At 39.2% G+C, this 26,825-nt stretch overlaps 3 protein-coding genes across 3 annotated transcripts in view; 1 reads left to right on the forward strand and 2 right to left on the reverse strand.

The window, feature by feature from the left end:
• The window catches only part of fxyd6 (FXYD domain containing ion transport regulator 6), an 8,837-nt gene extending 4,295 nt beyond the window's left edge, over window positions 1-4,542 (reverse strand). The window contains exons 1-3 of the mRNA XM_079675091.1: window positions 4,369-4,542; window positions 554-607; window positions 118-141 (exon numbers count right to left, since the gene is read on the reverse strand). Coding sequence (XP_079531217.1) covers window positions 118-141; window positions 554-602 — 73 coding nt within the window. The 5' untranslated portion in view covers window positions 603-607; window positions 4,369-4,542. The remainder of the gene's footprint in view (window positions 1-117; window positions 142-553; window positions 608-4,368) is intronic.
• Window positions 4,543-4,653: 111 nt separating this feature from the next.
• On the reverse strand, window positions 4,654-18,329 carry tmprss13a (transmembrane serine protease 13a). The gene is made up of 13 exons (XM_079675090.1): window positions 18,116-18,329; window positions 12,248-12,422; window positions 12,024-12,134; window positions 10,089-10,250; window positions 9,723-9,849; window positions 9,230-9,325; window positions 8,957-9,000; window positions 7,790-7,952; window positions 7,252-7,424; window positions 6,845-6,943; window positions 5,829-5,971; window positions 5,590-5,742; window positions 4,654-5,465 (listed from the first exon to the last, which is right to left on the reverse strand). The coding sequence occupies exons 1-13, from the start codon at window positions 18,131-18,133 to the stop codon at window positions 5,451-5,453; spliced, it is 1,479 nt and encodes a 492-aa protein (XP_079531216.1). The 5' UTR covers window positions 18,134-18,329; the 3' UTR covers window positions 4,654-5,450.
• Window positions 18,330-22,351: 4,022 nt separating this feature from the next.
• il10ra (interleukin 10 receptor, alpha) lies at window positions 22,352-26,546 on the forward strand. The gene is made up of 7 exons (XM_079676180.1): window positions 22,352-22,607; window positions 23,171-23,291; window positions 23,478-23,659; window positions 23,781-23,926; window positions 24,095-24,269; window positions 24,586-24,704; window positions 24,867-26,546. The coding sequence occupies exons 1-7, from the start codon at window positions 22,520-22,522 to the stop codon at window positions 25,782-25,784; spliced, it is 1,749 nt and encodes a 582-aa protein (XP_079532306.1). The 5' UTR covers window positions 22,352-22,519; the 3' UTR covers window positions 25,785-26,546.
• Window positions 26,547-26,825: the final 279 nt, after the last annotated feature.

A 26,825-nucleotide genomic window follows, 5' to 3' on the forward strand; every position in this document is an offset into this window, starting at 1 on the left:
CATGCTGTAGTGGAGCAATCTATAAGGATCTGATTTGATCTGGCAACCAATAGACCCAGCTATATGGCTGTCAGGACCGAGTGTGACCCTATTAGAGATTACATGAAGAGTACTCACCCTGTGCACTGGGGTCTGCCACAGCTGAGAGCCAGCCAAAGAGAAGTGGTGTGAGTCAGAGGATAAGAGGAAAAAGGTGAGAGTTCAAGCACAGGATATTAGAAAGGAGACAACAAATACTTCATCGCTATCAATCTCTCTGTCTATTATTCTATATATATTTTATCTTACACAAGCTCTAGGTGAAACAAAAGACAGTTCAAAGCACGATTCAATCTATTTGTACTGTAGTGACTGTGCACAATGTGTTCATATGTCTTACTTTTAATCATACACCATTAAACAGACCTCACACACACAGAGGCAGTAATTTATGTTTTACTATAAGTCCACACCCAGTGTGTGCCTTTTGGTGTAACACAACTTCCTGCTCTAACACTGCCTCCCTATGGACTATTGGTGTTGTTTGTATGCATGTGTGTACAGTGCAACTTACCAGCCACACACATCAGGAGTGAAGAGAGGAAGAGCAGAATAGTTTCCATGGCAACTGTAGACATATAGTAATAAAGAGGGAGGGTGAGTAAGAAAGAAAGACAAATACACATTTGGTTTAGAGAGGTCTGTTTTGGCGAGCTACACTACTCCAGAAAACACAGTATATTCCTCCTGCAACAATGAAAGTATAGTTTATATACACAACAATACAAGCACTCATACAATTAAGTAAATGTTGTGAAGAAAAAAGAATCACATCACACAACACGGCTTTATACCAAACCCTGGAGTTTAACTGATGTAAAGGGATATCTTGCATAACGATCCATGTTCAGAGTCTGCAAAAATGTTCTCTTTTCCTGGCAAAGAGTACTCTTTCCTCCCTGTGGATATCAAACAACCTTGGCCTATTTTCATGTAGGTTAACCAATTCACACATGCCAACGGTTTCTGTAACAGAATGTGTGCATTTGGAGGAACTGTAAAGTCGCCCAGCGACTGTTTAACCATGCTGACTGCAAGGGAACATTTTTCAATGGTTTACCATGAAACTTTATAGAGACATACGTACATGGTCCCCAGAGGCTGAATCATTTAGACTTTGGTTATCCTGATATATATATATTTTTTCGTGATATGTCTTGATATATCTTAACAACTAACTTAATTCATTCCATATATTCATAGTTCTTAGATGAATACCAAAAATGACTTTGACAGTACCAACTTGCTCTCTGCACCGCCGTACATGGTTTCATTTAGTTCATTCCACCTGACTTACTGTCCCTTTGTTTGAGTGGGTCAATTTATGTCTATCCAGCCATGTAGAACATTTTAAATGAACAGATTCAATTATAGTCATTCGGAGAGAGATACCGACTGCAGCCTTCCTGCTCAGTGGCTGTTTGTACAGTATGTCTGGGCTTTGTATATTTGATTTGTGAGAACTCATACAGATCCAAGGACCTTTATAAAAATGATGTGACAGAAGATGACAGCACAGGAATTAAAGGCCCCCATTGAATCAATAAGACTGATACTGTCTACCCTAAAGATGAAAATCAATCATACTGTAGCTGACCTCGAACATACTAGGAACTTGTTTTGATATTTTTGAATGAATGTCAATGTGCATTAATTTATTTCCTTTGCACAGACATTCTGATAAGAGGCTCTCTTGTTTCTACGTTTGCAGTACTGTTGTCCTTATATGTATTTACAGTATACTTAAATACTATGTCATTTAAAATGTACAGTGTACACTGAACTATTCAAAAAAGAGAATGTCTGCAGTTAGGAATTCAATTCGGTTGTCACTATACAGTCAAAACTGAAGTCTTTAAATGTTTTTCTTTGACTCATACAGGGCTGTCTTTCACACCTGGAAATATTTTTTTACATGAGAGGTGATGACTGATGGAATATCCTAAACAGTACATCTCTGCAGTCACACAACTACAAAAACACTGATTAAGCTTATAACAGCAGGTGGGAAATTATTTCAGCTAAGCTAGGTTTGCTCTTTATACAGCAGCATATTGCTGCCAGTGTTATAGAAAATAATAATGTTTTCTAGTTCTAATCCGATACCTTATTTCCAAATGTTTTACATTTTATTTGTATCCACTGGACAATTGTAAACAAAGAGGGGTATTTTATGGACAAAAAATAAAGTAGTTAGTTTTCTCTGGTTAACAAACTATCTAATGGTAACTAATCATTTTTAGAAGTATCAGTTGGTTTCTGTGAGAATCCTTTGAGGTGTTGAGCATGCAGACAGTTAATGCCAGCCTTTCTCTTAACATCATATCACACATGGCACCCTGTCAGTTGCCTCTCTATACCTGGACTGACTGCACTAGAAGAATCATGTTGCAGAGCCAGGCTCCCCATTGTCTGGGGAGGAGAGTACAAGAAAGGGGCGGGCGTGAATGACTGTATATGTTTGGGAAAGACAAGGAAACAGCAGGCAGGGAGCTGTTTTCTGTAATGTGGGAACAAGGGAAGGGCAGGCTTAACGACAGCCAGAAAAGGAGACAAGCCAACATTGTGAAGCAGCAGAGTGCAGGTGAAGGGCCTGCAGAGGACACACTGTCAGGGGGGGGGGGGGGGGGGGGGGTTATTGAAGTGACAATTCCAGTATAAAATACACAGAGCTGGAAATGTGGTTAGGCAAATGTGACCAAAGGGAAGGAAATACAAGAGGGCGATAAAAAATAAAACATATTTATCCATTCTACACCATACTTTTTTGCAGAAGTGTGAATCTCAGACAAGATTTAGTTCAGTGTAAAACAACCTTTTTTAACACCAACGTCTAAAATTACATTTAAACCGATGGTTTATTGTATGTGGGGTTTTTCATGAGACCACACCCGACCAAAAACACAATGACACAGAGTAGATGATATCCTGTCAGAGGTCCTTCTGGTCTGCTGAAATTGATATTCTGATTTCCATTAACGTGGGAGATACAACTTCACATGAAAGGCTTTCTTTTCTAAATCTCTGTGTCTCTGAGAGAACAAGTAGGCTACTTGTGGAATTTGATATTTGTGTGTATGGCTTTTTTTTTAAATGCAAGGTTTTAAAAGTAAGGTCATTGTGCCAAATGCCTTTCACTCTATGCTCGGGCAAAGGACATCAATTTAGTTACTAAAGACCCTGAGGCTTCAAAGTGTTCAAACAAATTAAATACAAAGTCCCAGTGTCGATTTATATACATTGACTATAGTTCAACCTTACTGGAGGGCACACATCACATCAGATCTCCTTAACCTTTGTGAAAAAAATACTCGATATCTGCCATCATAATGATGTTACATCACCATGACAACATTGTGCGTCGTTAGTGTCGAGTTATCTCCATGGTAACTGTCTCGATCTAAACATATTCTGGTGCTGAACGAGAAATATGGGTTCAGGTGACGATATCGAATGGAAACACACAGATAACCGGAGTTCCCACATAAACAGGAGCAAGGGGTGTGGCAGGCAGCTTTAAAACCTCCTATTTATCTGATTAATATCCTCACATCTGTTTACAATGGATGCATCGGCTACATAGTAATGGTAAATTTGACTTTCGTTTGTGTAAATCGCGCTTACATCAAAGATCGCCCCCAATTACGCACTGATAACCTCACAATTATAATGAAGGCTGAACGCACCTATATGTTAATGCCATGGTAAAACACACAGACAGGTTTAATTCGAAGCCTTATACACAATTGGCACAATATATTTCAAGACCCGATGCGTGACGTCTGGGCATCCATCCACTTGTGCGTCCGTCAACCTGTGGATCATTTGATGAAGCGGAAAAACCAGCCATCATGCGCAATGTGATATCCCCTTTCAGTATAGCCGTCTTTAATAACAGCAGTGACATCACGCACGACAACCGAAATTTGGTTATCAACGACATCGGTGAGAGAAAATGAATTGGCCACGCTCTTTTTAAGAATTTAAAATGTCTCTGTAATTGTAATTTTTTTTAAATAACGCGCAACCACTGAAGTCTAGTGATCATTGCCAGCAGACACACCCTCGTTCTGTATCAGTGATAAACCACGAACAGCGTTGTAAATGGCATCTCTGCAAGTCAATGAGAGCAGCATCGTGTATCCAAAATATTACAAAGACTGCACGTTGGCATAAAAATAATTTTACTATAAATGTGCTTGTATTCACTAAAATCCTAAAAACAAATTGCGTTTTCTTCCAACCCATCTTTGCATCCCCTTCTTACTAAACATTTTCTGAAAACATCAAAATATAAAAGACATCAAATATGTCCGCTTATCAACTTACCACCTGTTTCTCCAGCCGACTGTTGGCCAACAAACTGATATCCACCCTAAAAAAATCAAGCAGCTTGTCTCACGAGGCTTTTTAGGCTACTATCATCTGTCAATATGCACACTGCTCACATCTACTTGTCCTGGCAAAAAATTGGTGTGATGGATAACAATGTGATTCCTGGAGTGACTGCTTTTTCAGTGCATTGAACCCTGTCTCTTGCTTTCTCTCGCTTTCTCTCCTCTCTCTCTCTCTCTCTCCCACGTCATAGACCCCCAGCATCATGCCAGACTCATGTGTGATTGAGAGCTTATGCTTACTTAATGTTTATTGTATGTGTGCTCAGTATATTGCCCGTTGATCCCACACATTAGACACACAATTATGTTACACAAGATGGCCAATGAACACTAATACGACACAGAGAACCCACACTTTGACATACAATTTCAGGAGAACAGGTTAAAAACGTCACATTTTGGGTACAAAGGTACACAGAGTTTCACAGCTAGAGTCCCAGCTAATTTAGAGAGTCAAGGGTCACACTTGCTTTCTTTTTTTAAAGTAAATACAAAACAAAGTGTCATTTCTTCTTTTTTCTCTATTGAAACATCCCAGATGTGTCCCTGAGTATAAAACACATCTATCAATCATAAATCATTTTTCTCATGGTTAAACTAATTAAGTAGATCACAGTAGAGTGGACTGAGTTTCATTGGCAGAGAACACATAAGAGAAGGGCCAGCCATCTTTAAAGCTTGTTTAACATGTATGTCAACACAAGTATACTTCATAACAAGAGACAGAAGAATCAAGAAGCCTACACTAAAGTCAGTGCATCAATTGATGTGTATCAATAATCAGGTTTAGGTCATTCACAAAACCTGTTTGACAGAGTATAAATATGGAAGATAGAAGACAGGAGTCCTTTGTCCAAGTTGTGAGGTTTATCGTGCATTCAACTTTTCACCTTCTGCCTAAAGTATCTCTTTCATCTTTTCATTCTTCTATGTGTAAATTCCTTCACGTCTCTACTTCATAGTGCAGGGTTTATTGTGGTGGGGGGATTAGACCCCAGCAGGGACAAAGGGACATCATGGCTTCTCTTGCTGTAGGAGGCATAGACAGAGTTAAGATTAAAAAGAGAAAACCTGTGGCATAAATGTAAGGCATCTTAATCATTTGGATGTCAAACTCACCCTCTTATAACATTTTTTTCATATCTATTCTTACCTGCATTTTGCTGTAGATCCAGGGCAGAACACTTTTGACTTTGGTGTAAACACCCGGTCTGTTTTTTTCACCACAGCCAAATCCCCAGCTTGTAATCCCGGCCAGGTACCAACGGCTGTCTCCCTTACACACCAGAGGTCCACCACTGTCCCCCTGGAAATACCGTTTGTGATAGTTAACACAGGTTTATGTTTAAGTCACAGCGGATGTTAACATGTCCGTTGACGTTGACTGCTCACCTGACAGGAGTCTTTGCCTCCATCCAAATCCCCAGCACAGAGCATGTGCTTGGTCACGGCGCCTGGATACACTACGGGACCGTTACACACACCTGTGTCTATGAGGTCCACAGTCACTTCCATCAGTTCCTTGGAGACAACGCCTGTGTTGGAGGGAACATATGCTGATTTGTATTTCCAACAAGACTCCTTTTATAAGTATGTCTAATAATAGTGTCGTAATAAATGCGATGCTTTATATTGTGTTTAAGAAAGGGATTAATTGATTGATAAACAATCCACACCAGGTATTTCTTTCTATCTTTTCTTTCCAATACGAGTATTAATCATGTTGTTGTGCATTCTTAGTTCATGTCCATCTTTCTCATTTGTTATCATTCTCAGTATATACAGGACATGCATTTACTTACTCTCAGGCAAATCATTCATGTTTCCCTAAGGGATTGAGACTTTATTCTACCTACTTCTTCTGAGGAATACGCGCCCCAACCTTTTTGGAGTTGTTTATCTGGTCTGACTGCATTCTTATTGCCAATTGTAATCCTTTGGGTTCTATATCATGCGTTACATGCCTTCATTTATACATTATTGTATTATTTAGTTTCATGGAAATATTGTATTGTATTTCCTCGAGAATGCATTAAACATAGTTCAAAACACAGAAAGACAATTTTTTTAAATAAACAGCTAAATAAATTCTGATCTGGTATAACTTAAATAGCCCCTTTGCAACTTAACATTTTGCACGTTAACATGAGGTTTATACTGTTACGGTGCTTGTTTTCAAGGAAAGCTGCATTTTGAGGGTTACCTGAAACTTCTTTATAACAATACGTTATCCATGAACCCAAGAACAACCTCTTAAAACATACATTAATTTACAAGGTTTCTGTAAAATTGAACAAGATCAAAAGATTAAAGATTAAAATTGCTTATATGCAGGTGTACCTTAAGCAGAATATGTAAACGCGTCTTTTAACACAGTGAGCGCTAAAAAAATAAAATCATATTCTTGCCTGATCCTGACTCAGTGGTGCCAAATCCTGAGGTCCAACATGCGGTTCCAGGTTTGAATTCTTGGTCAAAAGCTGGCAGGCAAGCTGGATGGATATTATCTGGATAACACAAAAATACATATATTTGTTTTACATTTTAGATCTACACAGGGCTGTTATTTTTCATCAGCTGCAGAGCACATACATCTCTATACAGTAGGTTGTAGGTATTGAGTGATCTGTTTGTCAGCTGCTGAGTGAATGTTTATTGACACAGGCTCTTGAACGCAAACTGTCAGTGTTTCACGAGAGTCAGTCACCCACCAGGTCACACTGCAAAAGAAACTTCCTACATATGCATACTCCCTTCAAACAGGTATGAAAGTAGGGTGAAAATGATAAGGATTTTAAATAAATAATTTACTGACCATTGAAAGTAACTTGTGTTTCAAGTTTTAGCAGAGCGACATCCTGGTCATTAGTCTTGCTGTTGTAGTTTTTGTTGAGTATAATCCTCTTAACCATGTAGGGCTGAGTAGGTCTAGTCAGAGATATCAATCCAACATACACTTTCCAGTTCTGAAGAGATAAAGAGTTGCTGCTGCAAATCAAAAAAAAAAAAATTCAGTAGAAAGCAATGGGTTTCTCATAAATAAACAAAACAGCTAATTAAATACCAATGTTTTGCTAATGGCAATTAAGTTTCAGCGAAAATAAAAACTTTTTAAAAGGGCTGTAGGATTAAAATGTTAAGTGATGCTAGGCTGCTAGAGAAGGAGACTGTTACCAATCTCTTTCAGAACCTATATCAGTTTTGAATATTAGAATCTTGATATAAACACAATATGCATTTCTATAATTACAATGTGCTATGAACTGAGACAAAAACAAACACGTTAAGAACAAAAATGAATCCATAAGTTTGTATACAAATTCTCAGATGGGTTTACTCTGTCAGTCAGTCACCTTGGGAAGCAATGGGCAGCAGTCAGAACAAAATCACGAGAGATCAGGACTGCCCCGCAGACGTGGGATCCTCTGAAGTGCAGGGATACCTGCCAGGGCCACTGGCCCTCCTTAGCCGCGCTACCCCCAATGATCCGGGACGTGGTCTTCTGGCGTCCGCAGTCTGAGAATAAAAGAAAAATGTAAAATACTGCACATGTCCAAAGAAACAGCTAAACAGATCCTTTATAGTAGGTGTTGAAAGATAATTCAATATGATAGATTCACGGGTATCAGGTGGCAAAATAATGATCATATTGTGTTACTGCTTCCTTTTTTTTATTGCTTTTTTGTTTTGTTTGCCCTCACAGAGGGACTGTGTTGCTTTTTGTTACTGCTTCTCAAAACAAAATGGGTTACTAATGTTTTGCTTGTACAGTGCATGTGACAAATTAGATTTGATCATACAGTGAAATTCAGTCCATTGCACCTAAAACTAATACGTTTATTATTTTTGTGATCTTGCCTATTTCAGTGTGCCAACTTAGATAAATATGGAATATGATGCAAATATAGAATTTTTTCTGTGATGATATTTGCATAACACAATAGGAAGTGGGGAGTGCTGATAGGAAAGGTAGACTCAGGGACTACAGGTTGACGCTGGGGATTATGAAATGCAACATTGCTTGAACAGCAACAGCAGTTGTATAAAGTGTAAGCATAGTTTAAGGTTAGCAGTAGGCCAGCAAATGAACTAGCAAAGAACCAGATGGCCTAGGTAAACAGGATAGAAAGGGTGTGGTGGATATGTGTTGCAGTGCCAGGAAAAGGCTGTGTACGTGTAGAAGCAGACTCCAGGACTGTGGTTGAATGTCCCAACTAGCCTGCATGTTAAACATTGTGTTTTGCATATCATGGTTGGTACCCTAGTTGTTTAAATTCAGCCATGTCATCCCAACTCTGAAGGCTCGAGTTTAATTAAGGTTATAGATTGAAAGAGGGCTAGAACTTGAAAAAAAAGAAGGTATTGTCAGAATGTCAAGAGATATTGATCAAATACTCAAATGGCTTAATGTGCAGTCGTACATTGCGTGTGTGTTTATGAGTATATGTGTAAGAAAGAGACAGAAAAAGACAAGGGCTGTGCGTGACACATGGCTTTAGGAACAGATGGAGGCTCCTTACCCACACACTGCAGGGAGACGGCTTCCTGGTTTGGACACGATGAACTGCGTAATGCCACAGTGAGAAAAACATGTCAGGTATAAATGCATGCACCAACACAGCTTTCTATTGTAGTATTATAATAAAATAAAAGCATAAAATAAGTCTGTGGGATAACTACTTTCACAAATGATTCTAAAATGTGAAATGATTAAATATATTTTATAATAAAAAGATTACAGGTTAGAACTGAGCTGTGTATGAAACAGGTGGGATAAGGACTAGATTGTTTACCTGACTTTAACCCGACTCTGGAGAAGCGGAGATTTTCTGCTTGTCAATGATAAAACGTTGGCACCCTGGGATTTTATTTTTCCGGTAACATATGACCTAAAGATAGAGAGAGGCAGTTCAGAAAGCTGTAGAGATAAACTTGCACATACAGAGATCATTTTGTCCAAGCAATGCCTGATTGAGTCTGGAAACTCATACCCCAGGGAGACGTTGTGGAGAATCAATTCAACCCTAAATGTATAGCAGCATGTGAGGAGAAATGAGATGGATCTCAATTACAGGTGAGATAGAAACCCACATGTTCCCGCACTGCTGTTGAAATTGGGTCTGGCAAAATGATGCTAAATGACTTCTTCAGAAACCCTTCGAATGATGACGAGGAATGGTAACACATTTTTTTCACGTTGGAGTGCTGTTGCTACCGCTCCAACCCTATTCAGCATTAGGTCAGGAATCACGAAATAATTAATGAAGTCAGGGGATGATGATTTACTTTCTGAGTCCTAGCTGAGCACAGGTCTCGTCAGCATAGTTGTTGTTCCAGTCTTTGTGGCACACTGGAAGGAAGCGGCCATCCTGAGATGTCTTGACCTGCAGACCGTTGCTCTTGTCAAATCTCACTGGGGAAGAAAAAAAGCATTGGGACAACTTAGATGGTGTCTCATCATTTGGTTATACTTAACTCAATGTGACTGTAATGTGGAGTCTTTCGCCCGTGTGCTGCTGCTGTTGCAACTACAGACAATTACTGTACAGTGAAACCAGTAATCTAATGGGAAAGAAATTAGCTTCATTCAGCAAGAATTGACAAATGCAAGCATGCTGTTGTGTGCAGTTTCTTTGAATAGTGCCTACTCACCACAGTTTGTTTCGTCAGATCCCAGTTTGCAGTCTATTATCCCATCACATTTAACAGTACTGTTGGAGCAGGTGTCATATCTTTGCGGAATTCTATCGTCGTCGTCATCATCGTAGTCATCGTGGAGGATTGCTGTTGTTGCCAACCGGGTGCCATAACGAACTGTTGTTTGGGTAATAAGAGTTGTGGTCAGTAGAGATAGAGTGTGCCATTATTGCTAGAATCAACTAAAACTACACGTTGACATGAAATTAGAACAGTAAAATGCAACTTAAAGGAGTACAACACCTTTGGGTACCTCGCCTAAAGAATATCAGCAACTATTCAAAAGTATTTCTATATAAATAATATACCTGCTTTAAACTCGTGCATTCACTACATGGTGATCCAAATCCCATAAATACTACAACCCCAACCCTAGAAAAACACTAGATTTTAACAACCAATGTTTTGTGAATTGCAATAAAGTTTAACTTTTTAAAAGGGCTGTAGGCCCTACGATTAAAAAGTTAAGTGATGCTAGAGAATGAAACCGTAACCAATCTCTTTCAGAACCTAGCAACCATAATCTTGTTCTTTTTAGTGGCATTTAGACCTGCAATAGTCTTTTTAAAAGTAAGCCTTATTTACAAAAAATTAAATCACATCTACTCTCTTCAGGAACACAAGGGCACAAGAACAATTGACTAACATATACTTTAACAAATTAGAACAGCAGATGAATATTAATGACAATATCTAATGGTCTAAATCAGGGGTTGGCAACCCGCGGCCCACGGGCCGCATGCGGCCCCAAAATGTTTCGTATCTTGTATTTTGAGGTGATACTGTGACACATAAATAAAAAACAAAACGGTTTTAATTAGATCAACCAAAATATGCGTCACATCCTGCTACGGTCCAGCGCTAGCGCCTTTTCTTGGAGGCGAATAACCTGACCCCCGGCTCGATGAGCGAACTATGGATAAATTAAAGAAAAGTACCGGAGGAACACAGGATTTAATTCTGTGTGGACAGAGTTATATGCTTTCACAGCAAACGATGCTGGTTTACCGGTATGTTTGATATGTAGAGAGAAGTTGTCAACGGTGCTGCAGCCTTTACATATCGAGGAACAACACGGGAGAGGAAGACAGCTGACAATCTTCAGTCATAATTCAATGGGGTATGTAATTTATTTCAGAAAACACTTTTTGTTATATTCCATGCAGTGCTCTTAACGTCCCAATAGCAATGAATATATTAAATGCTTTGACAATAAATACATACAAAAATGTATCTCTGGAAGCCGTAGTAGGCTACTGTAAAAAGCACGACCAATCATCTGAGCCGGCCCGGCTAAAGTAACTGGATGGCCTATCTGCCTGTCAGCCTTTCATCTGTGCACAAACTTATCTCGTGCCCTCATTGGTCATGTAGGTGTTCGTGTGTGTTGGAGGAGGGACTCTGTAAGAAAGTCTGAACGAAGAGGCAGATTTTTTCCGGTTGTGTATTTTCAAATTCTAGCGCATTCAAGCTGGTTTCTCCATTTTTACCTACCCTACCTTTAACTCTTTTTAGGGTGCAGCTATATGTTTTATTTTTTTCCAAGTGGGCCCATTTTAATAATATTTTTTTTTCCTTCAAATGTGTAGAGGACTCCCCAAGTGCTGTGTTAAATTTATTTTAAAGTAGGCCTGTGTATTATTTGTAATTCTCCTTATAGGAGTTCTTTGTTCCTTATTAGAGGTTAGCAGTTTTATATAATGTAATAAATAGCCTAATAAATGCAAAAAAACTGTAGTTTTTGTCTGATATAACAATAAATACAACTTTATTAGCTATCAAGCTATGAAATATGTTTTGCGGCTCCGGACCAAAAAATGTTTTGGAAAAAGGAGCAAAATGGCTCTTTTGGTTAAAAAGGTTTAACTTTAATTTAAGGAATCAGTGTACCTCCAAGCCAGATGGCCAGTGCAAGCAGGCCGAGCAGCAGTAAGGTTCCCCCCGACCCTCCGCAGCACTGTGCATTACTGTGGCAGCATCTCCTCCTCTTACTGCTGGGGGCTGGACACAGGGACACAAACACACATTAACACTCCTTGTCTCCATTTATGTTGCTCCCACACCTGCATGCATTGTTTTCTCAGGAAAATATGTGAGCTGCGGATATCACTCACGTATGCTAGACTGTGTGACTGGCGAAACCACCACGGACGGTGGATACTGGGGGATGTAACGTGGATGACTGGGGGGTGTCAGGCCTGGACCCACACCATAAACCACCTCCTCATAGGGCTTGAGGGGGGGCTGGGTGTGCAAGTCAAGAGAGTAGTAAGGAGGAGGGAGGTCGTTCTGGGAGAAAAATAGAAAAGAATAAACAGGTAAGAAATCCACTAGCAAGGCATCATGAGTGTTGGAAAGGCTTTTATACATACAATGTGAAATCTATCACCGTTGGAAACAAGACACTTTGCTATGTTTAATATGTTTTACTATACAAGGAATGAGACATACAATAGAAAAAGGCTAGAAAAGGAAATGATTTGGATGGTTGCCAAGATTAAGCACGTAACCCATTGTCCTCTTTGCGACTATTATCAAGCCTATGTTTACTGTAAATCCTCGCCTGGGAAACATGCTTTCCTGTAGAGATAAAAGGTGATGTATCCTAGCAACAGTTTGTGAAAGATCAGGTTTTAACAGTTCATTTCCTTGTTTATCTAGCCATGCATCATCATCTCCTCTGCCCCTTTTTGATTCACTCTTCCAGTAGCGATATGAAGTACTTCTGACAAAGGATTTAATCAGCTATTGAGTGTTTGGGACAGGTTGGATAACAGGTATTCACAAATTAGAGTTTAGGGCAATGTTTCTCAAAGTGGGGGGCGCGCCCCCCTGGGGTGCGCAGAGGCATGCCGGGGGGGCGCAAGAGACCAGGAGGAAAAATAGTTATGACAACATTTTTTTTTTAAAAGAAATAAAAAAATTATTGATTAGACAATAATATGCTACAGTACAGTACAAGTACGTCTGGGTCTCTGTGTTTAATTGAAGCTCGGCTATGTGTGTGTGTGGAACGAGCCATTTTGTGTGCGTGCGCAAAAGAGAGAGCGCACCGGTACCGGAGATCGTTGTTGTTAGCTTCTGGTGCTAGTGAGCTACGCTAACGGATATAAGGAGCTTTTTTCACAACAAGGTGGAGGAGAGTCCTCTCCTGTCAGACTGAGAGGCTCAGTGAGCTAAAGGACTCTTTGAGTGTTTAGATCAGGGGTCGGCAACCCCTGGCACGCGTGCCAGCATTGGCACGCGGCACCGTAACCAGTGGCACACTAGGAATAAGTGGAATAAGTGTGCAAAATATTGAAATCGTATTTTCCGATCCTGAACGAGACCGCCGCCAGAGCGCGTCTCCCCGTTACCTGCAGAAGGAAGCCATGCACGCAACGCAGCCCCGCTCTCTTTATCTCCAGGTGACTTTCTGCCGCTTTCCTCCGTGGTGCAGTGCTGATCGTTTCACCACAGAGGAATAAAGCACTTCACTAATTGCAGTACCCATAAGGAGCTGTACAAATGCCGCAGTTTTTTCGTGGCTGTGTATTTAGTTGAAAGCCCAGTGGCGATCTGCTCATCTGTTATCGAAATAATACGCTACAAAGGGGCGGACTGGCCATCTGTGTGTTGAACTTTCTTGTCGGCTCCCAGACCGTAGTCGAGGAGGGCAGAATCAACAAGCTTCAGGTTCAATAACCAACTTTAACTTAAATGACTGGAGAGAGGCGAGCTCTTCTTGGGAGGCCGTTGCATTTATTTAGCTGTTCTTCTGTTTCACAAAATACATCACAGACCTCTGTTTTTCCGCTTCCTCGTTTCACTTCCATGAGCCTAATATCATAGCATGTGTGCTCTGGAGAATCACAGAACGGACGATCGTCCTTATTATTATGCCGTTTAAACCAATTATTTAAAGGTGTTTGTTAAATTCGGCATCATGTAAGTTGCGCTGACAGGTCCACACACTGCTTCCCCGCCCTCCTGCTGATAGTTCACGAGCGTCCAACACCTCAACCCCACCCCCCTCCGGTTGATAATTCTCGATCGTTGACACCTATGGTTGGCACGCTGATAACAATTCTTTTTTTTAAATGGCACTTCATATCAAAAAGGTTGCCGACCCCTGGTTTAGATAGTTAACTTTAGTCTCAGTGGGTCTCAAACGGTTTGGTCACGATTAATGTAAACAATTATTTCCGAGGCACACGTTTATACGATCATTATCGTTATAAAAAACAAGAGAATAAATGAAAAACAAGTATGAAATACTATATGACAGTAAAACAAGAATAAAGTTTAAAAGGAGAGTGATTTATAAAATATCCATAAAGAAAAAGTAAATCTGTTTACAGTTCTGTTTCATAATGTATCCATAGATCTCTTCATTTTGCTCTCAAAGTGCACCAGATTGATGCTTTTAACTTCAATATTAAAAAAAAAAAAAGGATGTTAGGTCCACACACCATCTATAAAAATAGCACTTTACTCCTGCTTACACCTATATGCCAGGAGCTGATTATCAAGCCTTCATTGTAACAGTCGTGGGTACACTGTGTATTTGCGTGGGGATTGTTGCAGTAGAAAATTCCACTGCAGTGACCGGTACATTCATGGGAAAGCCTAAATGTTTGAGCACCCTCTATGAAACGTCAAGCTACCCCACAGCACCCCCAAAATAAATATCTGGCACCGCCACCGAGCCTGCAACCCCGTTTTGAAGAAATTTGCAGTGCAAAACAGGCTCATTGCAGCCACTAATGCTGTGATAAGACACACTTTTTTGCTAAATATCAGCATTTTCTTTCTTTAATTTTTTTTTGCACAGATTGCAAAGTGGCAAAGTATTATCATTTATTGTTCTAGCAAAGGGATTGCAAAATTGTATTATGTATTTATTTTTGGAGCACACAGACTTATGGAGCATTGTTTTATTATCACTGTTCTAGCAAAGTGATTTTTTTATTATTTTGAAAGGAATGTTCACGTTCATATTGATGTATTTTAATAAATGATAACTTGGCCCATTACGTGACTATTTGTGTTGGGGGGGCCCGACTTTTTTTTTTCGCCTGACAGAAAAAGTTTGAGAACCACTGGTTTAGGGGGAGAATGAGGGCGACTAAAACTGAGGTTTTGTGGCAACAGTGTTTTCCCCCAGCTCCACTTGAGCTCACTATGAATGAGTCAGGGTAAACAGATGTATGGGTTGGTCAAACTCTATCTTTTGTTTGACAATGCGTTTAAAGACCTTATATATTTGTCTTTGTCACACAATGACTTGCAATTTTTTGTTTTTTACTCTGCTTTCATGGTTCAAACTCGCTTCTCTTCTTTCTTCCTGATGCCATGATGATTGAGCTTCCAATCATTTTACTTTATGTGGATATATAACGTTGACTAAACATTCGACTTTTCCGGAAATACACGGTTATTAATGTCTTGCTGAGTGTTAGATGGAAAGGTTGATATCACTTTTGTGTGTTTATCCTAACAGCTAGAGTGAGCTGCCAGTAAGCTTAGCTCTGTCAGCAGCAAACATTACTTCCTTAAAGTTTATTCTAAAGCTCACTGATTTACACACTTTATCTCATTTGTTTTATCCGAGGAAAAATATGATAATAAAATCAGCATGTTGTGGTATTACGGGGGGTTAAGCTGTTTACTATATCTTGGCTAAGCACAGTACATTTCTGAATATATGCAACATAACAAACAAGATATTAGTGAGTGTTAGAGGTGTTGGACTTGTTTTCCTTTTACAGAACAAGGCTCGCTGTGTCCCCCTATTTCCAGTCTTTGTGATAAGTTGACACAACCTGCTGCTGGCACTCGCTTCATATTTACTTTATAGACTTCTAAGTGGTTTTGTTCTTTTCATCTACCTTTTGCAAGAAAGAAAATAAGCTTCTTTCCCAACAACTTTTAACTACTAAAAAGTTATCTTATTATTATCAATACAATTGAGCTTATACAACAACATGCTTATATTGCTATGCGGTTTTGTGGTATGTGGAATGCAGCTAGGGAGGCTAAAGCAGGGAAAGGAACGTTACCGATGCAGAATATGTGACTAAACCTGCTTGAGCAAAACAAAGAAACACTTTAAGTCCCAGAGCAATGGCTAAAAACTTTATAGTTGCTGCAAATAAAATAAAATGCCTAAATAGTTTCTCTGGGTGGGATTCACTATTAACAGGGTAAAGAAGACAACATTGTATTCAGGCAATGAGACGTACAGAAAAGTTGGATCCTGAAACTCAGTTATCATATGTGTGCAGCAAGATTTTCTTCCAAATGTCAGTTTCAGGCCATTGTTCACTCTTTCTGTAATAGTAGTGGAATGTGGTTGAATCAAAAAGGGTTACTGTTGCCATCATTATTTAAGTTATCACCTGCACCAGTGGTAGAGGTACAGTAGGTTGACAAAATTATCCTTAGTCATGCTGACATTTTCAGAGTATGATATGTTGCACTCTGTCTCTATGTGACCTGAATACCTGTTTGCAGTGTCACCCATGCATTTACGGATTATGATGACATACAATAGAGTTTGAGAAGACTAAAGAAAACTAGAAAAAGGTTACGTACAGAAGGTCTGATTTAAGTTTTTTTAATCAATTTTTTTATCAACTCTTGGGTATGGGTTAATCAGAGGGTCTACAGCATAGCAAAGGTTTAACATGAACAGTGTCTATTACCTTGATTTCATCATAGTAACATTTGTTTTGATTTGACTTGCAAAATCCACCAATAGAGAAAGCTAATTTAAGGCAGAGTGCGGGGTGGTCCTTTGCATAAAAGGGTATTCAGTTGGCGCAGACTATGGGCTGACTCGCTACAATAGGTGTTCCATAAGAATGTTTCTATTGCATGCTGATCAATTGTCAAAATATGCCTGAACTGAAAATTGCAGATCTGAAAAAGTAGACGAGCAGGTTTTTCACATTTCCCAGCAGAGTACACACAGGTCATCTTGCATAGTTTGCCTGTCGGCCATTATCATCCAAAGGGTACTAAAAACATTTCAATATTAGGAAGTTCACATGACATTTGAAAGGTGAAAACTGTACCCGGACCAATAACTGTGTCAAAAGAAAGTTACAAAACCACCCAAAATGTCACTGGAAACTAATGTGTACTATAATCGGGTCTGAAAAGAGCCAAGGCGGATACAAGTCTGCCCTCTGCATTTCTTAACATCAGGTAGTAAACTCAGTTTGACTGCAACCAAAACCTAACCCAAAACTAACGGCATATCCAATACATTGTGGCCTCATCATAAGTAAAGTGTTTTATAACAAAAAAGGTTACATTTGACTGACAACTTAACAACATACTTCCTCTTTTATCTTAAGACTCGTGATTTGCATAAGCAAACGTGCCACAAACACAGTTTTAAAATTATGTCGCAATTTTAAAGATAGATATCCGATGAGAACCACATTCCCCCAAATGTAGAGACACATTGATAAAAACCAATTTCTGATTTGGAAACATTAATTGTCAAAAATTGTAAAAATAACTATAATATTATTTTTTTCTTTTTCTCATGAAAAGTGTTATATTCTTCAGAGCTTCAAGCTGCTATAAACGTGCACAATGGAAACTATTGATAGAAACCACTTTTCACTGTTGGTTTAGGTTGGTTTAGGTAAAACCAATATTTTAGTTAAAGCAATATTCAAACTCCATTCACACAGAAACAAATAAAACCTATAATCAGTCAGTCTGTCACTCAATGCGAAGCACCCTTAAAGTTATGAAGGCTGCAAATGTTTATAGACACACTCTGAAACTCAAACAGGACAGACAGAGAAGCAGATAAACAGAACAACAGCCGCCATTCAGAGTCTGAGTGATAGGTGAGTATTGATCAAGAAGGAAGTTTGACTATTGACTGGAGGACGGTTAACATCTTGAGGAAAAGCCAAGACACTGTTTATCAAGAGGAAGACATTTTCAATTATAAGAAAAAAGACAAGAAAATAACTTACCTGGTCATGCTTTGCCATTGGTCTTAGAAAATTAAAGAGTGGAGAGTGGAGGTGAGCGCAGGTGGGTGGAGCTTTTTCTCATCCAGGTGTTTACTCAGTCACAGAGCAGAGATTAGTGCATGCTGGTGCCACATTAACACCACAGCTTTCTTCTTTTCTTCTCCTTTACTGTGTTTGTCTCTGAACTCCATTTGGCAAAAGGTAGGTCTGCCTTCCCTCTCAGAGCCTGACACCTCCCACTTCCAGCGTCCATCCTTCTCTTAGTCCTCCATTCTTCTCCAAACAGAGACGGGCGTGCCGAGTGCTTCAGTTTCCCACCTGCCCGACCAGTTTCGTGGCAGCTAGAGAATGTCAGAGCTTGTTTCGCAGTATCAAGCTCCATTGTGGCTCAAATGACACCAGCTGAGCTGTCAGGGCCCTGAACCCAAATGTTTTCATCTGCACAGAAAATGACAGGAGCTTAAATTGTTTTCACATCCAATACATTCAAAATTATTTCTGTTTAATGCAGGCTGCCCTATCTGTGAATGTCACACCTTATAATCATAGGGAGTATGAGGAAATGCCCTTTACTAAATCCTAGAAACAGAGGTAATTATTAAAGAGAGTGTAAATATTGCGACACTCAAATGGCGGAAAAGTTTGAGTGTTTTGATTAACCTTTATTTGTGAATGTCAGGCTTCTATACAACGTCTTAAATGTTCCCACAGCTATCCCTCTCTGTACACAGATCTTGTGGGTGCTTCTGAAAACGTTTGCAGCTTCCTTCATCTGATGTCGTCTTCCAAATCTGTGTTCACTTACATTCACCTTCCTAATGATCACATTAGGTCACTAAGGTCTCTCCAGTTTCGATGTTCCTTACTTATTTGCATAATGGTTCTGGTTCACAAGTACTTGTCAAGGTTTGAATATCCCAAAATACCAACAGTTCCTCTTTCTAAGGTAACTTCATCTAATAGTTATATTTGTGTATGCTTTTGCTGCATCCTTCACTCTGACATAATACGTTGGACCAATCTAATTTGTGGTTTGCGATGTGATATTGAGATCTTTCCCTCAATTGAATGGGTTCTATTCGCTTGCTCTTCTTGACTGTCATATACTAAACACAACATTATAAATATAAGACATTGTGGTGGCCTGGTGGTCTGAGCCACACAACACATGACCACAATGAACTAGATTTGAACCTGGTTTAAGACACTTGTGGAACAGATCTGAATTGCGAAGACCTTTGATGATCAGTCATACTCTGAGTCTTTGTGTGGGTCATAAGTTTATCCCTACTAATATACAGAAATGATTCATTATCTCAGTTTGAAAGAAGCCCTACTGTGTATTCCCTGAGAGGGTGTGTTTGCCTTGAAACACAACTAGAGGGTGATATATTCAATCTTCCTATGTGTGTGTGAGCAGCCACTGGGCTACTCTCATGTAACAAAAGTGACCTGTGAGAAAGCCCCCCTTCTGAACAACAGCAGATGATGTGTGACATTTAAGTGGCGTCCCACATCACAAATTGACTCAGCTGTTCTCGGTCCTTCTGCAAGACAGAAACCAAAAGGCGTCAGCACCACAGGTTCATGGTTTGGCATGTTTTCATAAACCAGGAACTAAAACTCGATCAGTCACATGGGAAAAGCAGATGAGAAACAGAGAGGGAAACTGTGGTGATATCTTTAGATTTACTAAAAAGAAAAGTCCTTTCTCAGAATTGAAAGTATAGTTTTGAATAATAAGTACTGAAACATCTATAAGAGTTCAATCAAACTAAAACAAATCATCATCTAATGACTGACACCTCCTCCTGACCTGCTGTTACACGCTTATTCGGGGAACAATACTGGTATTCATGCGACTTTTAAAAGCATTTAAAAAGAGTTGAATAGTTGAATAGTTTAGTCTTTTAATGACAAGACAGATGTCCGATAAGAGGTTGTGTACATTGTGTTAAGTAACCAAACAAGGTCATGAGAAAAAGCTGGCTGAAGGCTGGCACTGTGGTAATGTAGGCAGAACATTTGATAGTTTGTTTGATTTAACTATAAACCCTTTTTTGGCTTTGTAATACAAATCCATTGTGTTATTTTAAAAAAATGTAACCGTTGTATGCAGGTGGAAATTCCCGATGTGTGTGAAAACTCCAGGCCTCGTTTACATTTTTGCACTTTATGAATATGCTATGTAATGAACGTGCTGACCATTAATAAAATAAGGAACATTTTCAGAGAATGGTTCAAAGGCAGGGCCCTCCAACCTTTTTTAGGACGAGAGCTACTTTCAAAAAATAAAACAAGTAGTGAGCTACTTTTACTTCTCTTTTGTTTTGTTTTTTGCAGCGTAGATATTTAGCACATTTTAATATTATACTTTGCGTGCTGTTTAGGTCTGTGGGACCTGTTTTCAGTGTTTACTAAAAGAAAATGTATGCAATTTAATTATTTTAACCTGCTTTATTTTGGGGTGGACCTCACATCCTCTAGGGGGGTCCGGGGGCCTGCACCCCAGGAAATATTTGTAATATTTGTTGAAGTGAAATTCATCAATCTGCGGCACTTTGAGCACAAAATGAATTTATGGATACAGCTCTCAACACTCATGTGAAAGGGAGCTGTATACTTTTCAATAATCCAAACATCTTTAGAATATGATCACAACCAATAACAAATAATTTAAACTTGTTTATTCTTATCTTATGTTACCTAGTAAGCATTCTTTCTTTTTATTTATGCATATTTTACTAATCACTCCCCTTTTAAACTGTTGCAAGAACGTGATTGGTCGATATTCATTGTGGGGGGTGGGGGAGGAGGGGTGTTGGATAGACATAGAGTTGTAGTAAGTAGATAGAGTTCGCTAAGATTAAGGTTTCGTTTATGCATAGGGTAGATTCTTTTAATTACATTTCCCTTTTTTTGTGTGTATTTTTTACATTTTGGATTTGCTTGGGATGCGTGTGGCGCAGTGGGATAGTGCGTTGGTGTTCGGATCAGGGGAGCACAGGTTCAAACCCCACTGCAGTCAGCATGTCGTTGTGTCCCTGGGCAAGACACTTCACCCCAAATTGCTCCTGTGGGGATTGCCCACAGTATTGAGTATGTAAGTCGCTTTGGATAAAAGCGTCTAACAAGTAACAAGTAACATTTAATGTAATGTAATGCTTGGCGAGCTACTTATTGAGGGCTTGAGAGCTACCGGTAGCTCGTGATCGACGTGTTGGAGACCCCTGTTCTAAGGCATATCATTTCTAACCAATGACCAGCTTTAATATCCACCCACAGTAACATTGTTATCAGACATTTCCTGTAAAGTGTTATAAAACTGAGGTGATATGTTTGAGGGATGAGGTGTGGAGAGGGATTTTTACGCTCACTGTGGCTTATCAAGACCATACAGTAGATAGAGATACAGATCTTCCACCCAAGTTTAAAAAAAAGTTGTGGCTCTCTTAATTTCCAATAGCTAACATTTAGATACATATAAGACTTATTTTCAAACACTAAATAGAAGCCAATAATTCAAAATTCCAGCCTGATTTCCTGCAAACTAGACTAATAATGAATTGAGTTAAGATTACATTTTAATGGTGCTTTAATCATCTATCAACAAATGAATACAATTCTTTAAATGTTTTGCTTGTTGTTCAGGCTTGATCGGTTTGTTAAACATAATTATTCAAATCCCCCTAAATCACTGTTAGTTTGAATCCTTTTCACAGACATCTCTACCATTGCTATTTAACGTCACAGACTATATCAGGAAAAAACACAGATGTGCTCTAATCAAAAAGGCACGTACACACAAAAACTGAACAGAAGCAAAGGAAGACAATTACTGCTCCTTTTGAGGATGCATATTTTCCATTATGGATATCAAACAAAATCAAGATATCTTTAAAAAGGCTCCAGAACTAATGCCTATTACAAAATTCTAAAGGGAAATCCCGAAGCTCCAGTCCAAGAGAGGGATTTTTTGTCGTGTTATTTTTGACAGCCCTCATTAGCAATTCAACTTCAAACCATGGTTTCACAGCATTGTGCAAAGGGAAAAAGAAAAAGGCAAAAGAGGAAGGAAAACGTTTGGTTGGAGAGTCGAGAGCGATGAAATTAGCTTCAGCGTCACTGATGAAGTCACAACAGGAAGCTCATCAGCCGAGTGGGAGGAGAGTTGAGTAAGAGAGGAAGATATATGTGGAGACCTTTGTTAGTCATCTTTTCATTTCTCATAACGGACAGCACATCAGCGAGAGAAGAGCTGCTGCTTCTCAATTTATCAACACTTTAATGTTAATTTGAACAGCTACACATTGTTGTGGAGGGAAGACTTTTCTACAGTTGGACTTTCTTCACTGATGATTGCAATAGGGACTTTTTTTGGCAGCCGGTGTGGATTATGATTCAATGATATTATCTCTCCATATACCGGATATGGATATATACAATAACACCATTTTTATCTTCCTGATTTTCTACCTAAATCTTGTGTCAGGTAATTAAATACTTTTATTACACCATATATTAAATCAAATGTTCTTATCAGTTTATTTATTTAGATGTATATTTTAATTGTTTTACATTTTGCTGACTTTTTTATGACTGTAGAATTATAGCAGTCATGGTTAAACCGTAGGAGAAATACAGACTGGTCAAATATTTGGCTGTTACAATGAAAACGTTTTAAAACCTATTTGCAATAAGGTTTCCATAATGAAGGCATCAAGGGGAGAAACAAAAAATATACAGAACATTTATCAGAAATGTTCCTATTTTACTTAAGTCTCACAGTGGAAATGGGTCTTTCTCTGTTCCTTTTATGGAAAACCCACTGTGTCAAATCTTCAGTAATCCCATAAACGATTTGCAAGAAAAGAGCGCTTTTTTAATCATACTTCCTTTTCTCTTCCTGACCACAGCCTTCTATCTAAAGATAACACTTCAGAATTTGCTCTGACAAGGCTGATGATTTTACAATATTAATCTCTTTTAGAGAAATATCAATGTCTTGTCATAATAATCACTGAACATACATCATAATTTACTTTATTTTTGCAGGACTGGACCTCCCTCAGCCTGACAATGTGATTGTGAAGATTTCAGAAGGCGAGGTTTATGTACTTTGGAAACACCCTGTGGACGCTCCGTCAGACTCCCGCTACAATGTAGAAATGGCAAAGTATGTTTAACCTTTTCTTATCACAAACGTCCTATTTTTTTATTTAAATTACACTGTATTCTTTACTCCTTTACCTTCAAACCGATTGTATTAATTTCCCTTTACTTAAATAATTAACAAGCAAAAATGGACTATTATTGAAATCATTTATTTACTCCTTGGTCGTATTATGATTTCTGTCATTAGGTACGTGGGTGGTGAATGGGCCATGGTCGCCAGCTGCACATGGATCAAAAAGACGAACTGTGATGTAAGCAGCCTTATACTTGAAAAACGTGCTGCCTATAAGGTCAGAGTTCAGCTGGTTGCAGGAGATAACATCTCATCGTCTGTGTGGACACAAAGGAAGAAATTCTTCTTAAATCAAGGTGAGCATGGTTGGCACTTTGGTAGATACATCATAATACCTTAGTAAAACGAGCATTTGGGCTGTTTAAGCAGTTTGAACACACTATAATGTTGTTTTCTTACCACTCTCTGTTCCTACAGGGACATTGCAGCCACCCTCCTTCACTTTGTGGGCGACTTCTAGCACTCTCACTGTTTCTGTTCACCAGAAACCGATTCTGAAAGAACTCTTTCCTTACGGGGTCACCTACACCATCTACCTGGAAGAGAGAGGACAAGATACAAAGGTAAAATATGTTAAATAATGTAAGAGAAATATACAAACAGTAAAACATTAACAATGATGTATGTCAATATACATGCAATAAAAAAAAGGATTTGGCCTTAGTAAGGTCAATAAATTGAAACTATTTTTCAATACTTGACATTTGAATGGGATGCTTTTTCCTCTACAGAATACCACAGCATACTTGGAAGATAACATGGCCGAGGATCAGAGGACCAAGTCTTTCAGCTCCCTCCACTGGGGGAGAGAGTACTGTGTTAGCATCAAGGTGGAGGGAGAAGGAGCAACAGCTATGTCCAGCAGCAGTGTGTCCCCAAAACAGTGTCTGCAGCTCCCAGAGCAAGGTGAGAAACAGAGCCCGACAGCAACATTGAACAGCATTTACACACAAAAAAACCATTCAAAAAATGATTCTGGTGAGGAAATTAAAATAGAAATAATGAATAAAACTTTGTCAATTAAAATGTGTAATTGTGCTAACAAACAAAACAAATATCTCTCTTGCTGAAAAACAGGTATGGCACACAACTGCCATAGTAGATTTATAAATCATGCTAGATAAAACATTTTAAATTGAATAATTCTTAAAGGTTTGACAGTTTGGGAAATATGTGTTACATTTGGTTCTGTCCAAAACGTTTTCCTGTTTTTACCTTCCAGAGTTTTTTATAATGGCTGTGTCTTCCCTATCGATTCTGGGTGTGTTGGCCATCATTGCGATCATAGTAACCATCCTCTTGTGTTACCTGAGAGGTCAAGAGAAAACACCTGCTGTATTGGTAAGTAGATTTGATTATTGAAAACTTGAATGAATAACTGTTACGCAGGCATTTACCGTCAAGTTAATTTGTTTTACCATCACATTGACATTAGCAGTTCAGAAATGGTCAAGTTGACAACGAATAATACAACAACCGCTGTGTTCTCCTTTCTCACCAAAGAAATCCCCTGTTAGAGGCTGGCTTCCACTTTCTGTTAAAGAAGGGGCTGTGGAGGTTGTTACAGACAAAGGATGGTTCCTGTCCAGCAACAGAACAGAAGTGAAAACCTGTGTCAACGATCCGATGACACATGTTACGGTAACAGTGGACGATGAAGAGGAGGAGAGGAGGACCAGCCTGGACAGCGGAGTTAGCATGGAGACCAACTCTGCTACAAACAGCGAGGGAAGTCCTCCAATGAGACAAGAGGACAGCGGCTTTGGCAGCTTGGGAGGATCTGAGAGCTCCACTAGCTGTCAGACAGATTACCCCCTGCAGGATGAGGGGTCCTCCAACACTGGGAAGAGGGAGGATAGTGGGGTGGGGCTTTGCTGCCAGGTGGATATATCTTCCATAAACCTAGATGGACAGGACAGTGGGTCTTTAAAGGTGGCTGGGGGAAATTATCGCAGTCAGAGCCCCTGTGCTGTGCAGATTAATGTCTGTGATGAGGAGGAGATGTTTAAACAGATGCTTCCTGACTCAGTTTTGGCTGAAGTGGTGACAGGTTACAGGGCTGGGCCTCAATCGTGTATCTGCTCAGGAACAGGGCAGTGCACTTGGTGCCATACACAAGAACATTATGGAGCCAAAGTCATAAAACAATACAGAGCTGTGTGTATTGAAAATGGACAAGTCAGCAACAGTTGTAATTTTGTGGACTCTAACAAAGGGCAGCTTACATTTTCAAGATATCACAAACAAACACAAATGGACACTGTTATAGTGGATGATTTAGAAACAACTTTTATACAACTGGAGAATACGTTCCCTTTGCTAACAACGCTGTCATCGCTTTCCTTAGTGGAGGAAGAACAGGACTTCAATATGAACAATTTGTCTCTCTCCCTCTGTGATGTACAGCTGACGACTGAGTGATACGCAGTGGAATGCAACAACGTTATAAAATCATGCTGACCTAACAAGTCCCAGTGCTAAGCTGCAGCAATGCACTCCCTTTTCTTCCATGACACACTTTTTATTCATAAGAAAAGGCATATGTTTGTTTTGTGGGGAGAGGAATTGCCTGAGAATACAAAGGGGGGAAAACTGTAAGGAGAAAACGAAGCAAGCAACAGGTTGTTTTTTAACATAGGCAGGAAATTGAGGTTAGACCACACAGCTGCACGCTGATAGCTGTCAGTTGAAGTTTCAGGAGCTTCTAGAGATAGAAAACATACCAACGAAGGCGTTATCCAACCCTGCCTTACTTGGTATTTACGACTGACTGAAAAGGCTGTATCCCGGAAGTGAAACTGGTGTGGGGAGCAACGCAGAGAAACAGTTTGACAGATACGTACTTCTTGACATTTTGCGATCTCTCCGTGGCTGTCACCTCTGCTAAAAAATGACACTTTTATGTTGGTAACCGACATGTAATGTATTTTTCTTTTCTTTTTTACCACTACCACTTAAGTTTTAGACATTAATGTATTACTTGGAAGCCACTTTAAAGTGCTGTGATCTCGTGTTAAACAAAGGAGTAAAATGTGCCTATTCTAATTTACGATGATGTGCAGGACAATTTATGGAGATATGAAGCATGTGACATTAATATGCATAAACTGCACCCAGTGTCCGAGCTACTTCGTTTTTTACTTTTTTTTAAATTTATTAAAAAAACTATTTATTTATTGTGTATTTCTGTCAGGTTTTGTTTGTCCGTTATTCTACATGTCAATACAATAATGTTCTGCCTATAGTGTTCTGTAACTGTCACACATTCATAAATAATCCCAAGCACATTTCAGAAACCAAGAACCACAAAACCACAAGGAAAACCCTGAAAACAAACAAATGATGGAAATAGTTAGACAAACATGACATACACTCTGCTGTAGGGATCCCCATATGCAAATTCTGTACAGGAATTAGAGCAGTGGTTCTTCAACTTGAAATAATCACTTCCTCTTTCAGGTT

Source organism: Notothenia rossii (genome assembly GCF_949606895.1).
Source record: "Notothenia rossii genome assembly, chromosome: 4".
In the NCBI taxonomy this organism is placed as follows: domain Eukaryota; kingdom Metazoa; phylum Chordata; class Actinopteri; order Perciformes; family Nototheniidae; genus Notothenia; species Notothenia rossii.